General features: G+C 37.9%; 1 protein-coding gene across 2 annotated transcripts; it reads left to right on the top strand.

Moving 5' to 3' along the window:
* On the top strand, nucleotides 1–14,296 carry LOC113705369 (regulator of nonsense transcripts 1 homolog). 2 transcript variants are annotated; one of them, XM_027227199.2, is made up of 29 exons: nucleotides 1–813; nucleotides 2,959–3,210; nucleotides 3,638–3,808; nucleotides 3,949–3,999; nucleotides 4,115–4,207; nucleotides 4,370–4,465; nucleotides 4,684–4,734; nucleotides 4,843–4,961; nucleotides 5,631–5,739; nucleotides 6,747–6,869; nucleotides 6,948–7,019; nucleotides 7,421–7,492; nucleotides 7,597–7,663; nucleotides 8,688–8,830; nucleotides 8,960–9,031; nucleotides 9,135–9,263; nucleotides 9,855–10,010; nucleotides 10,414–10,527; nucleotides 10,616–10,714; nucleotides 10,796–10,873; nucleotides 11,000–11,134; nucleotides 11,394–11,468; nucleotides 11,591–11,708; nucleotides 11,872–12,245; nucleotides 12,341–12,403; nucleotides 12,485–12,556; nucleotides 12,719–12,850; nucleotides 13,058–13,177; nucleotides 13,467–14,296. In XM_027227199.2, exons 1-29 carry the CDS (start codon nucleotides 265–267, stop codon nucleotides 13,605–13,607), a joined length of 3,846 nt encoding a protein of 1,281 aa, XP_027083000.2. In that variant the 5' UTR covers nucleotides 1–264; the 3' UTR covers nucleotides 13,608–14,296. The 2 variants fall into 2 exon arrangements, with proteins under 2 accessions (XP_027083000.2, XP_071919845.1); XM_072063744.1 differs by having other exon boundaries at nucleotides 2–813; nucleotides 12,758–12,850.
* Nucleotides 14,297–15,037: the final 741 nt, after the last annotated feature.

Here is a 15,037-nt window from a genome sequence, read left to right as displayed (position 1 = left end):
ATTTTCACGACGTCATCACCTCCTCGTCACCAGTTCAGATATAAATGCCACGCGCGTAAGCTTTCATACCAACAACATTTCCTCTCTCTTCCCTCCTTTCTCTTTCTTCTCGAGCCCTAACCCCCAAATTCACCAAACCCTAACTAACAATCTCCACTCTCAGAAATTGTATTTACAACCTACCTTGAATACTAAAGACTAGCTCGAATTTCAACACTTAGTTATACTGAATAGCGAATTATTCGTGTTCGGGATAAAGAAAGGATGGATTCTCAGGCGAACAATTTGTATGAAACGGCGTCGCAGCCGGACACCGGCAACGATGCGTACACATTCCTCGAGTTCAATACCCAAGGTGAGGATTTTGATTACCCTGAGTTTCAGGAGCTTTCGCAGCCGATTAGATCGTCGGTGTGGCCCACACCTGGGGATTCTATTGTTTCGTCGTCATCGGTGGAAGCGGCAGCGGCGGGGGTAGCTGATAGACCGGCTTCATCTTCGGATGCTTCTCCGTCGACGAAATCGCGAGGTGGAGGGAATAATGGGAGTAGTAATAATGGGGTGAGTGGCAGTAATAGTCAGGTGGCAGCTGTGGATGCTCTGGCTGCTGGGATGAGTGGGTTGAATTTTGAGGAGACTGGGGATGATGACAGCTTTGAGTATGGGAAAGGGGATTTTGCTGTGGAGCATGCTTGTAGGTATTGTGGGGTCACGAATCCCGCTTGTGTAGTTAGGTGCAATGTGCCGTCGTGTCGGAAATGGTTCTGTAATTCTAGGGGAAATACTTCTGGTTCGCATATTGTGAATCATTTGGTGAGTTGCAACTTTGGAAGTGTTTATGCGCTTTTCTAATTCTAAATTTTTTTTTGGCAATGCGCTAATTATTTCAAGGATATATATCTTGGTTCATTTGAGGTGTCGAAGAGCTTCTTGTGATAAGTCTTAGCTTTATGTATTTTGGCTTGTTTTGTCTCTGGTGTATATCTTTATTTCAATGCTTCTTTTACTTTGTAATGGTTGAAGGTATAAGCTTTGCATTGGAAATTTTTGATACTCTCTTTCAAAATTGGTTAAAGATGATCTAAAAGTGGAGATCAGAAGTCATGAGTTCGCAACAGGCACTGCTATAGATATGCAATGGTCTGAGAGATTTTTGGGCTAGTGCATTTGGTTTTGTGATTATCCCAATAAAAATTTTATATTATTTCTTAATGTGTTTTTATCACTCCAATCGTCTTTTTATCTCGCACATAGCATATCACAAAAAGGTGGTGCAGTGCATGATACGAAAATGAAAGGTCAAATATTTTTCATTTCAACACATGGAACTTTGTTGGTGGTATTTATTATGCTCAGTTTTTTGTCCGTTCTTGCATACAGAAAATTGACTAGTTATGGAGTATATTTGGAGTATTCAATTGCTGCTGTTTATAGAAGTTGCAGACAAAAGCTAGTCAAGTTTCAGTTCACTTATTTGGTTGTCATCATCTGTATAATTCTTAATTCCCCAAGGGAGTTGTAGCTACAAGTTGACTGGGCTTAGCCATTTATGGTCATTGGAAGCTAATTGTCGGTTGATGGTCAGAATACTGTGAGATTACAATTGTTCATTGAAAGTGGCAAACTTTTGATTGGAAGTTTTCTCGATCAAAACTTATTCCTGAGATAGTAACACCTCTAGAAATTAGAAACAAGGAATGGGGAAGGAACTCATTTAAGTATTTGGTTGTTGTTTTAGTCTTTCCTCCAAGCAGATGGGATTTGAGGGAGATCTAGCGTGTAACTCTATGATGACTCTTGTTGAAACTCTGTAAAACTTGACAACTTAAGTGAAGCCTGATTTAGAAAAAATTATGTTGGCACCAGATTATCCTGAACTTTGCACCAGTTCATGACATTTACCTTTGTCATTGATTTTTTAACTGCTATTACTTAGGAAAACTATAATCTGTCTCATATTAGTTCTTGGTAAAATGAGAGAATTAGTAATAAATAATTGAACATTATCTGGTTAGTGGAGACAGTGTGATTTCTGCCGCAGGGGTCAGTTAATTGTTTGTTTATGTTTTGTGTTGTTGATCATGGGTATTTGAAATATAAACCGATATATTTTGTTGTTGACATTTCGGAACTATTATTAAAGCAGAAGGAATTGTGCAAACCAAATTGGATTGTGGCACAATTTCTGTTTCTGTAATTATATTACTGATGTTCTTAGTTCTAAGAAGTCCAAGTTAGGCGGTCAGAATTGGTTATGTATCAGTACGATAGTTTGTTGTTGGACATTCACTTGAGTTAGGTATTGATTGTTTGACTGAAAATCTATGTGCCTTGAGCTGTTAGGATATGTTGCCTTCTGGTGTTGGGGGGCCCTCGTGTGTGTTTCATAGTTATGGCAACCTGCTTTTAAACTTGCACTTAGAATTGTTTCAATTTTTATCTATAAATGGGAGAATCATTGCCGTAACTCTGCATTTGGCTAGCACAAAAATTGTCATCATCCTTTAGTACCTGGCTTCATATAAACTTGCTTCTTAAGTTTCTCATGGTCGTGCATGAGATTGGTGATGGTATTTGTTTTCGTGCTGAAATTCAAATATCTTTTGGAGCTAATCAGTTTTTTTTCTTTTTCTCTGAGCAACCTGGTGTTTCTGTGTCCCATCTTTACCTCTATATAAAATTTGCCTCTTTTATAGGATAGTTGACGTGAAATTGTTGTACTTATGTTAACCGGATGGAATGTTGTTGTTATGAGAGATATATACATATATGTATATGTATATGTGTATATATACATGTGTGTGTGTATATTTTGGGTCATGCATGGTGGCTTAGCGGATTTATCCTTTCTTGCAAGTTTGAAGTATAGCAAGGCTGTAAACCAGGTGATGGTAAATATTTTGTTTGCACCTGATATTTAAGAAGTATGATATATCCTAACGTTGGCTCATATTATAGGTGCGAGCTAAACACAAGGAAGTTTGTCTTCACAAGGACAGTCCCCTGGGAGAAACAATCTTAGAGTGTTATAATTGTGGGTGTCGAAATGTCTTTCTTCTTGGGTTCATATCTGCCAAAACAGAGAGTGTTGTGGTGCTGCTTTGTAGGGAACCTTGTTTGAGCGTTAATGCTTTGAAGGATATGAATTGGGACTTGAGCCAGTGGTGCCCACTCATCGATGATAGATGTTTCTTGCAGTGGCTTGTTAAGGTGATTGTTTTTCCTGTGATATCTTTAGACAGTTAGGACTGTCATTTGGGCTCGCTGGCTGAGCTCGGTCTGTTTGATCTACTTAAATTAGGGCCGAGCCTAATATGAAAATGAGCTGGGTTGAACTTCAGCTCGATTTTAAAGTGAGCTGAGGCTCAGCCCCGATAAAAAATATACATGTGTGTTTTTGTGTGTATTAAGCATGCATGTATTTGTATGTCTTTTCATTTATGTAAATGTACATATTCTTATTACGCCATGGTGTTGTGTATGTAAGCACAAGCTGAGTTTGTCTCAAACATCTAAAAACTCAAAATGACTGAGTTTAAGCTTATCAAAGCCAGCTCATAAAGTCCAGTTGACACCCCCTGAGTATATTTGTGTATAATTTCCTATTCCAAATTTGTCAACTGGTTGCATTGTACAGGTTCCTTCAGAACAGGAGCAATTGAGGGCACGCCAGGTCAGTGCTCAGCAAATAAACAAAGTAGAAGAGCTTTGGAAAACAAATCCTGATGCTACTTTGGAAGATCTTGAAAAGCCTGGGGTTGATGACGAACCTCAGCCCGTGGCTTTGAAGTATGAGGATGCATATCAGGTGCCTATGTTTATAAGACAACCGTAGTGATTTTTTTGAATATTCCTATGGCTGCATGGGGTATCAATTGTGAGCATGAGAAGATTATGGAGTGAGCAGTCTTTCTGGATCGATTACTTAGTGTTATTTTTCTATTGCAGTACCAAAATGTCTTTGCTCCACTGATCAAGCTTGAAGCTGATTATGACAAGGTATACCTACAATTATGACAAAGTTCATCCCCAAGATGATTTCCATCTCAGAGAAGTTACATGAAATGGGATCATGTTTCTTTGCAGTAATGTGAATGTTGTTTTTGTTTGATAGATGATGAAAGAGTCTCAAAGCAAGGATAATGTTACAGTTCGCTGGGATATTGGTCTCAACAAGAAGCGAATTGCATATTTCGTTTTCCCAAAGGTACTAGTAATACTTAGTATGTTGAATTGGTAATGTATATTTGTAAATTTATTTATTTAGCTTTCAATTGTTGCTCTCTCTTATGTTGCAGTTTATTTCTCTCTTGCTGGCAAGACATTTGTTTATTGGTTTTTATAATGAATGATGTCTGTGTTTTTGTAGGAAGATAATGAGTTGCGCCTTGTTCCTGGTGACGAATTGCGGCTGCGGTACTCAGGGGATGCGGCTCATCCAGCTTGGCAGTCGGTGGGGCATGTGGTAGGACATCTATTGCACTCTTTCGTCATGTTAAAGTGGTGATTTATATGTTCAACTTGCTCTAACCACTTAAAGAGTCAACTCTGTTGAGTGGAATGCTTTATTTTTTTAGGCGGCAGTTTTTGTTGATTGTTAGAAATTAGCTTGCCTTGATATTTCTGTCTTAAAATTTTGTTTTTCCTAAAATTATGGGTTCACTGATCAACTTCTTTATCCAGATAAAGTTGACTGCACAAGAGGAGGTTGCTCTTGAGCTTCGTGCTAGCCAGGTATTTTTTCCTAGTATGTCTCTATCTGTCAGTTTTTATCAGGAAATAGGAAAGTGTTGGTTGGTGGTTTTGCATCTTTACTTGATGCAAACAAATTGTTGTGTGCAGGGCGTCCCTGTAGATGTGAACCATGGTTTCAGTGTTGATTTTGTTTGGAAAAGCACAAGTTTTGATCGGATGCAGGGAGCAATGAAAACATTTGCTGTTGATGAAACTAGTGTTAGTGGGTGGGTAGCTAGTTTTAGCATTATCTTAATTTGTTATTTGATACTGAATCATTTACCTGAATATAATGAGTTTGTTTGGATAAGAGTTTATTTGGATGATTTATTTGAGATATTTACTGTAGCACTTTTTGTGATGTGATGTATGTGAGATAAAAAGGTGATTGGGAAGATAAAAAGGTGATTGGGATTTGTGAGAATAAATTTTGCAAACCAAATTATCTTTGTCCAAACAAACTCAATATGTTTTCCGAATTGAGATAGTGATAGTAAATCTTTCTCAAACGTGCTGTGTGTATGCACATTTCCAAGGCGGTCGATTGGGCCCATTCACATGCAAATATGCAATATCTCGTGTCATCTATTCTACTTGTTTTGAGCTATTTCAAGCTGAGCTGATCTTCTTTCAATGCTGATTTTTGTTTTGTTGAGGGTTTTGTATCTAGAGCTCTACTTGTAATTATGCTGCCTGAGGACACAGTATACATGTATACTCTTTCCTTGTATGCTTTTCTTATAAAGCTGTTTAATAAAAAATGACACTCTGGTGACTTAAATCTTTGCTTCACCATCACCTTTCCATAAAGAACTTATAATGATTTTTGGGTTGAGGCTTCCTGTTTTGTGCTTGGATCTTGTAGTGACTTAGTGTAAGTTGTTGCTTCCATGCAGGTATATTTATCATCACTTGTTAGGCCATGAAGTTGAGATGCAGCTGGTCCGCAACACATTACCCCGCAGGTTTGGTGCTCCAGGTCTTCCAGAGCTTAATGCATCTCAGGTAGGTCCTCTAAACTAGGGACTTCCATTTTTTCTCAAGAAAGTGTTGGGTGCTCCATTGCTAAAGATTGCAATGTTTAATTTTTGAGGTTTAGTACTGATTGGTATTTGTTGCCTTTTTTACATCTAAATTAAGCTTATCTCCGCAATTGAGATGCAGGTCTTTTTAAATTTCATTACTGCTTATTCTTTAACATGCATTAATGTTTGGAGCTCAGAAAGTTCGACTGAGAGCTTGGATAATGTTTGTTGACATACTCCAATGGTCCCACTTATTCAATGGATTTTATCTGGATGAATATACATAACTCAAATTCATTAGTTGTTGTGGACAAATGAATACTGCAAAACTTTTTGAGTCTCATGCAGAATTTATTGAGAGGATAAGTTTTATATGGGGACAAGTATGGAACGCTCTTTAGTTTCTAGGGATGATGAACTCCCATGAATTTCAATCATGGCAGGGTTTTTTGCCAGTAGTTGTATTGGAATAGATTTACATTTCCTATCAACTTATAGGAATATAAGTTGCCTGAAACTACATGAGACAGACCAAAATACCCTTGATTAGGCACATGCCTGGTGCATTGCACATTTTGCTACATTAAAACGGTTTATAAACTATTGCACTACTTTAGGAATCAAAGTATAGCAAACGACATAATAAGATGACAACGGAGATGGGATGAAGACATGCCTGTAACGGTTTGTTCAAGAATACGAAATTCTGTGAATAAAAAAATCTGTTTACATGAAAATAAGAATTTCAATCAAGTTTTTCACCATTCTTGGTTTCTGCAGTGAGGCATTTGGCTTGCCTTTTTTTTTTCCCCATCCTTATTTTGAGGAGGGAATGTGGTGGTGGTGGTGAAGGTGTGTTTAAAACATGTTTCTTGATAATTTGACTTGAGAGAAACAGAAAAGGGATAATTAATTTTTCTGCCTGAGGCAGCATGTGGATGATAATGCTATAATTTGGTCTCTTGACCGCCTTTTGCACCTGTGTAGGTTTTTGCCGTCAAAAGTGTCCTGCAAAAGCCCATAAGCCTTATTCAAGGTCCACCTGGAACTGGGAAAACAGTCACTTCAGCTGCCATTGTATATCATATGGCCAAACAAGGCCAAGGGCAGGTAGGTTTTGGATATCTAGCTTTTTGCGGTGCGATGTTCTGTTTACTATATAAACTGCCTGATTTTTTCCATGATTAGGTTTTGGTATGTGCTCCCAGTAATGTTGCTGTGGACCAACTAGCTGAAAAGATAAGTGCTACTGGTTTAAAGGTAAAAATTGCTGCTTCAAATATTGGAAGGACCTTCACTCATTGGCAAATTTATATGTCTTACTGAGCTGTCATGTTGTGGATTTGTTTCATTTCTTAAGGTACCTGCTTGTGAGTTGGTTGAGGGGATTTTAAATGTCAATCTAAATCAATTAGGTTTCCTTTAACTCTCAAAATTAATCTTTTATTTAACTCATGACAATTTTGTAGCGTTGGCAAGTCTCATGGGACAAATTTGAATGTCCTGCTACTATCTGCTTGTGATGAGAGCATCACTTTGGTGTTTCCTCAGCATGTTCTGCAAATAAAATTCCACTTGACTTGCAACTTCTTACAGCATGAGGTACAGGGGTCTATATAATATTTCACATCCTCATCTCTTTTATTTCATCCTCTCATCAGGTCGTTAGACTCTGTGCTAAGTCAAGGGAAGCTGTTAGTTCACCTGTTGAGCACTTAACCCTTCACTATCAGGTATGGTACATTTAATAATATCTATCAGCTTTGTCCGAGTGTTGTTTGCTTGAGTGATACACTGTTTTAAGAGATTTATGCACGTTTCACTTGTCTCTTGGCAGGTCCGGCATCTTGATACTTCTGAAAAGAGTGAACTGCACAAATTACAGCAACTAAAAGATGAACAAGGTGTGCTTTTGTGTTTTAGCCTGCTATCATTGTGATTTCATTTCAATTGAAATTATAATTTCTTCACACATTTTGATACTCAGAAAATCTGTGTTCTTTATTGGGCTTAATATGTACACATTTAGTGGGTGCCTATTGGCTAGGATATTTCATTTAGTTTCTATTTGTGGAGTTCATTCTAATATTTTTATGTAGAGGTGTTTTATTTGATACTTGTTATGTCTGATTTCCAATTTCCTCTGCACATGTTATTATTGTCTTTTGGCTTCATAGTGTTTGGAATTGTGCTTGGTTTATTTTATTAAATTTTACAATAGAGTTCGATTGATTAAAATTCGTTGGAAAATTTTGCTTGTCGAGAATATTCTATTAGGATTAACAGTTAAAGTTTATGTGATGGTTTTATCATTCTTACATGGATGATTGCATTAGCAAAAGAAGTATAAGTAATAGCCCTGTTTTTAAAAACAATGAAAATCAAAATAAAAAGGTGATGAATCTAGTGATGTTTTATTGTTATCGTTAGGAAAAAAAAAAAATCTAGTGATGTTTTGGTTGGTCATAGAAGATAGAAATTTTGATAAGCTGCAACTGCAAGACCATCTCAAATTTGATCAATTACAGAGTCAATTCTGTGCACCTAAATGTAGGAACAATAATGGTTTCTGCATTTTAGCGGTTGCTAGGTTTTAGCCTTACCTTCTCAAATTTGATTCTAATCATTATACATTCACGATTTGTTTTTGAAGTCTGATATGATGTTTAACTTGCCCAGTTTGGAATAGAGTGTGCATAATGCCTCCCTGTCTCTCTCTCTCTCTCTCGCTTTGGTGGGAAAAAAAATGTGTGATTCTGCATTCTCCTCTTTTGGTAATGCATTTGTTGTAATGTTGTTGGTCACTTAAAATATGTAGTTGACATTAGGTGACTAGAAATGTAAGATGGAATTTTGATTCCCTTGTTACGTTAGTATTTGCTTTCCTATCGTGTGTAGCTTGATGACCCTTTCTGCTAAAAATTACAGGAGAATTGTCCAGTAGTGATGAGAAGAAATACAAGGCTTTGAAACGGGCAACAGAGAGGGAGATATCTCAGAGTGCTGATGTCATTTGTTGTACCTGTGTGGGTGCCGGAGATCCTCGGCTGGCCAATTTTAGATTCCGACAGGTGAATTGCATGAGATGCAAGTATATATGTTTATGCTATTTGGCTTTCTCTAGCCTGATGGTTCTCATTCCTGTTTAAACTGTTCTTTTGCTCTGTTTTCTTTTCCTCTTTTGAAAAATTCTGTTGTAGGTGCTTATTGATGAATCTACTCAAGCAACTGAGCCCGAGTGTCTTATTCCTTTGGTTCTTGGTGTAAAACAGGTACTATGTGCTTTAGTGGCTTTTTTTGTTGTTTGGTTTAGTTACCATATTTATTTAAAAAAGCCCACTGTAGCATTATCATCTGACAAGTGGTTTCTTTTAGGTGGTTCTTGTTGGTGACCACTGCCAGCTTGGTCCTGTTATAATGTGCAAGAAAGCAGCTCGTGCTGGGCTAGCTCAATCTCTATTTGAGCGCCTTGTACTACTTGGTGTAAAACCTATTAGATTACAGGTGATTTCCTCTGAATGCCTGTATGTGCTCTTGGTTGCATTGGTTCTAGGATGGGAGTTATGTTTTCTATACAATGGTTTTGTTGATATATGTACTGTTTGGAGTTTGTATTTTGTGCTTGCAACTCTTTTCTAACTGGATTCTTTGCTGTCACTCTTTTGAATCTCACTGAGTTCTTGTGCTTTATCCTCATTCCATATCTCCTCACTGCTGCACTAGTCCTCCTTGAAGGATTTTCTGAAGACCAGAATGCCTATAATGCTTCGATTGTATAATTGCTATGAACCCTTCATTCTTAGAATAGCAGGTGTTAGAAGAAGCCTTCTATTCTTGCTTTAGGTGATGATTGGTGAAAAGAATGCTTATAAACAACTGTTGTAGAAGATGCTTTCAGCATTAAAAGTGCATCATGTCATTACCATGAGCTTTTCTGCTCAGCTTATCATGGAGTTTAGACTAGTGTTCCACCAGTTTCCATATTTCATCCATTTATTATTTTTTGCATTCAGCATTTGAACCCATAAAAGGTCTGGAACTACTAGAAAGTGCTGCAGATTGCTAATGTAAAACTTCTCTTGTCTTGAGTGACAGGTTCAATATCGAATGCATCCTGCCCTCTCTGAATTCCCATCTAACAGCTTCTATGAAGGTACTCTTCAAAATGGAGTAACCATCAATGAAAGGCAATCATCTGGCATTGATTTTCCTTGGCCTGTTCCAAATCGACCCATGTTCTTCTATGTCCAGGTAAAATCTTTTTTAAAGCATATATTCAGGAATTTGATCACTGAGAACTCGACAAATTGCAGCCTAAGTGTTTGGCAGTGACTGCTGATTGGAAATAGAGAAAATAACTTCTGGTTACTCTATTCATTTGTGATATGGTGTTGTGTTATGCAAATCCTAAATATATCAAACTCCAAATCTGAGTTATTTACTGCCACATTTTTAAAAAAAAAATTTTGCGTGCATAGGAGATATTTCCTCTCTTTTTTCCTGGAAATCAACATAGGGATCACTTGCTTAGGTGAAAACCTGATATTAACAGAAAATTTGATGTTTTTGGTTTCAAATCTTTTTCCAATCTGTTTTTCTTAATTTTGCATTTCCTATTGAATGTATTTAAATCTCCATGACTCGTATAATACAGATGGGACAAGAAGAGATAAGTGCCAGTGGTACATCCTATTTGAATAGAACTGAGGCTGCAAATGTTGAAAAAATTGTGACTACTTTCTTAAAAAGTGGTGTGGTACCCAGTCAGGTAAATAAAATCTCTCTTATGTTTTCTGTTTCTTCGTGTCATCTTTATTTTAGTGGTGTAATGACACTTCTGTGCTTATGTTTTGTAGATAGGAGTTATAACACCTTATGAGGGTCAGCGAGCATACATAGTCAACTATATGTCAAGAAATGGTTCTTTAAGACAGCAACTGTACAAGGAAATTGAGGTAAGACTAATACAACATGAACTTGTCTAATATTTGGATGTTTTCATCGTAGTAATTGCTACCTGATGACTTTCATCTCAGGTTGCAAGTGTAGATTCATTCCAAGGAAGGGAAAAAGATTATATCATTCTGTCTTGTGTCAGGAGTAATGAGCATCAGGTTGGTTAACATTTCTCATTTTATGTACTTTATATGTAAATACTTGGAGAAGTTAATTAATCAGATCCTTTATTCTTACCTAAATGCTAAGATATGATGCTTTTCTGCTCAAATTTTTGTGCACAGGGCATTGGATTCCTTAATGACCCTCGAAGGCTTAATGTTGCTCTAACCCGTGCTCGTTATGGCATTGTCATCTTGGGAAATCCTAAAGTTCTTAGCAAGCAACCACTTTGGAATAGCCTATTGACACATTACAAGGTAATTTAGCCTTGCTTCTGGGGTTACTGGTTCTTGTATGGCTACTTCACTGTGTTTTCTCATGTGGAAGCTGGCTTGAAAACAGTATTTTAAGTGGGTAGTGCTGTTCAGTTCTTTCTTACTATTTTCTGCATCTGTCTTAAAAAATTCTTGTTCCTTCTTTTTTCTTTTCCGTGCGAAATATACTCTTGGGTGAACCTGAATTTAACAGCATTATTGGTACTTGTCATTGATTATCAGCCTATGATTTTGGTATTAGGAAAATGAGTGCTTGGTTGAAGGACCACTGAATAACTTGAAGCAAAGTATGGTTCAATTCCAAAAGCCCAAAAAGGTGATATATTTTCCCCAAGTTTTTTTACTTTAGATGTCGCTGTTGTAATCTTTTTTCCCTGTTTGGGACACCTGTTGATTATAACGTTATACTGAAGTGATTGCCTAATTTATGATCCACAGATTTATAACGACCGCAGACTTTTCTTTGGTGGTGGCCCTGGAATCATTCCCAATGATACTTTTGGGTCTGTTGCCACCTCAAGTACAAATGCAGATAGGAGGGGCAGTCGTTCCAGGGGTAAGTAAACTTCTGATGGTCTGTAACCAGTGTGGGTTAAAAGCTGCTCTGAGAAAGCAAGAAAGCAATCATGCACCGTTTTATTTGTTTGAGAAATTTTTTGGGAGGATCGTTATTTCGTCATTGGATGAGTAATGATGAAGACTTATTTTGCTTCAAACAGGTTCTTACATGCCTCCTGGCCCTCCAAATGGTACCCATAAAGCTGGCATGCACCCCACTGGTTATCCAATGCAGCGAGTACCCCTTCCGCATTATCATGGTGCCCCTCCATCACAACCATATGCGATTCCTAGTCGTGGTGCTGTACATGGACCTGTTGGAGCTGTTCCTCATGTTCCGCAACCTGGTAGCCGGGGTTTTGGGGCTGGGCGTGGGAGTGCTGGCACTCCTATTGGCAGTCATCTTCCACACCAGCAAGGTTCACAGCAACCTATTGGAAGTCTTGGTTCTAGTTTCAACTTTCCACCTTTGGAAAATCCAAATAGCCAGCCATCTGTTGGTGGACCATTGTCTCAACCAGGCTATGTTTCTAATGTCAGTGCTCTCCATACTCTGTTTCTGTTTTGTTCTCTTTTCTGGGTCAGATCATTGACTGCTATGATTTTGCTTGCTCCTCTTCATTATGATAGATGACCGTTCAGGGACCAAGCCAAACGTTTAGGGATGGGTATTCTCTGAGTGGCATGTCACAGGTAAGTTAACGTTGAAAATGCAGTCCTTTTTTTCTTTGGTACTTTGAATTGCTTCTTATCCATCCTTTAATTATGAATCAGGATTTTTTGGGTGAGGACTTCAAAAGTCAAGGGTCACATGTTCCATATAATGTTGCTGAATTTTCCACGCAGGTTTGTTTGTTGTTCATCTGCATCTCATCTAACATATCTTCTGGGAGATGATTACTCTGTTGCCTCTATTATTCCATTGCTTTTACCCCAGTACTGTGTGCATGCATATCTTTTGATGCATGTTTTATCATGAACTTTGCTTCATTGTTTGCTCCCATACAGGCTTCTCAAAGTGGATATGCTGTGGATTATGTTACACAGGGTGCACAAGGTGGATTTCCAGGAAGCTTCTTGAACCAGAGTTCCCAAGCGGGATATTCTCGCTTTGGAACAGGAAATGATTTCATGTCTCAGGTTTGTTTGTTGTTTCTGTAATTCTTTGGATAATGAGATCGGAATCGAAACCTATGTTGCTTTTGGGTGATTGGTGGGGTTCTGGGGGCATCTCTATTAGAGATGGTTTCAAATTAGGTAAATGTTGTATTATGTTAAAGTGTGTCTGCATGCGTCTTTTTTAACTTCTTTTGCCCAGGGATCTGACCGTTTATTTGGCTACTGTAGGACTATATGGCTCATGGTTCACAAGGTCTATTCACACAGGCTGGATTTAATGATCCATCTCAAGATGACACTTCACAGAACCACTTTGGGGTGCCCAATTCCAATCCACTTCAGTCTCAGGTTCCTTTGAGTAATTGCGTTTCTTATTCATAGATGCAGCATGTTATAGTATCATCTAATTGGGTTGAGATGACCGCATACTGTAAGGAGTCCTGACCATTTGCCAACTTTTAAAAATTGCTAAATGGTCAATTCACCACATACTATTGGTTATTTTAACCATTTGCCAATGTTTAAAACCTTCGTATGCCTGGGAATTCTGCCCTTTTTTTTTGGATTGATCATTTTATTGAATCATTTCAGTGATTATGTCTTCGTGAGTATCTGAATCTTTTTATCTCTTTGGCAGAGTATGCTCAATCCACTTTATTCCCAGCCATTTGGCCACTACAGCACACAGCCACTAAACGTGCAGGCTACTCAGCAGCAACAGCAGCAGACCCAGCAGGGTCAAGGGTCGCAAAACCAGAAACTCCACTATAATGGTTGAGAACATCGGCTAGTATACGTGACGGGGTATTGTCCTCGCATCCAGCAACTTGATTTGTGCTGTCATGTGTGAACAAATTATCCGTCGTAAGATGATGTCAGAAATCCGAAATAAATGGGATTTGGTTGATGCAACATCCCTTTTGGATGATTCTGAGTGATTGGATCAGCCAATTGATTCAAAGGAATGCCGTGTCTTTTGGTTGAACACAGGCAGCTCATCTGGTGCTGAGGAGAAAGATAACCCCAAATTTCTTCGTGAAATTAAATAGCTTGCAGAGAGCATTACATGGCGTGGTTTTGTCCGAAGGGTGGGATCTGATGGAAGCAAATTCGATTGCTTTTAAGGATACTGCAGATGACCCGGGAGCTACAAAATTGCAAAGTCTTGTGCAGTCTTGCACTACATGGCAGGAGACTCGCCTGAACCTTTCGGCTCTTCCTGACATGTAATTATGCTCTATATCTAGTCAGTAATTGGGTAATTGAGAATATGGTTGATATGTGGGTTGCGCAGGCACTGTCTACACTATTAGGTCTTTATTAGATATATGCGTTCCATGGGTGTTCATTGAGTTTGATTGCTTGCCCCTTGAATCCGATTCAGTGGATTCGTGTCTTGTTTGGGGGACGAGCAAATTTGTGGATTGTTGTTGATCATCCCAATTATAGTGAATGGTTGAAGCTACATGTCTATGGTGTCCATTTCACTAATATAATCCACGCAGTTCCTTTTTCTAGTTTATTAGATAGGATAACTACTGATGTGTTGCAAGCCAGATACCTGTTAAAGAGATATAGGGATTATACTTGATTCGTATTCACTTCCTGTAACTGTGACAGTGATTTTCTTATAATCTTCTTGCTGAGATTCCAGGTAAAATTCAATCGTTACCTCGGCCCTTAACTACTAATTACGTGCTTTGCATTGTAACTAGCTGAAACATGGCTTCAAGTAAAATTTGTGCCATAATCCATGTGTGAAGTGAATTCTATCAAACTGCAGCATCGCATTGCGGTGGGCATATGATATTTAACTCTACTGATGCATCAAAAGTTCGCAATTTATTTGGATGCAACAAGGCCTGCCGAATTGGAACATCAAATGAACCATTTCCTTCATACTAAGAACGAAACAAAACAACATTAAAATATATGTTTAACATCTAAAGGTCACCTGAGTCCCAACATGTAAAATCATCCATTTTTTTAATGTCAAACAAGTCTATAAATTACCTTGGGGTGTAAAACTATTATAGATTATGTTATAAAATTATCAAGAAAAAAATGGTTATGTTTTGAAACCTTTTATATATATATATATAATTTTTTACGAAAAAGTTAGAAATATTATTGATATCAAAACAAGTTATATAATATTGAGTAAATGTCTATATTGAGCTTTACAGACATGCATTTAGACATTAAAAA

The sequence above is a fragment of the Coffea arabica genome, chromosome 8c (assembly GCF_036785885.1).
Source record: "Coffea arabica cultivar ET-39 chromosome 8c, Coffea Arabica ET-39 HiFi, whole genome shotgun sequence".
NCBI lineage: Eukaryota > Viridiplantae > Streptophyta > Magnoliopsida > Gentianales > Rubiaceae > Coffea > Coffea arabica.
Note: the sequence above shows the minus strand (reverse complement) of the source record. Positions and strands in the feature narration are given on the sequence as shown.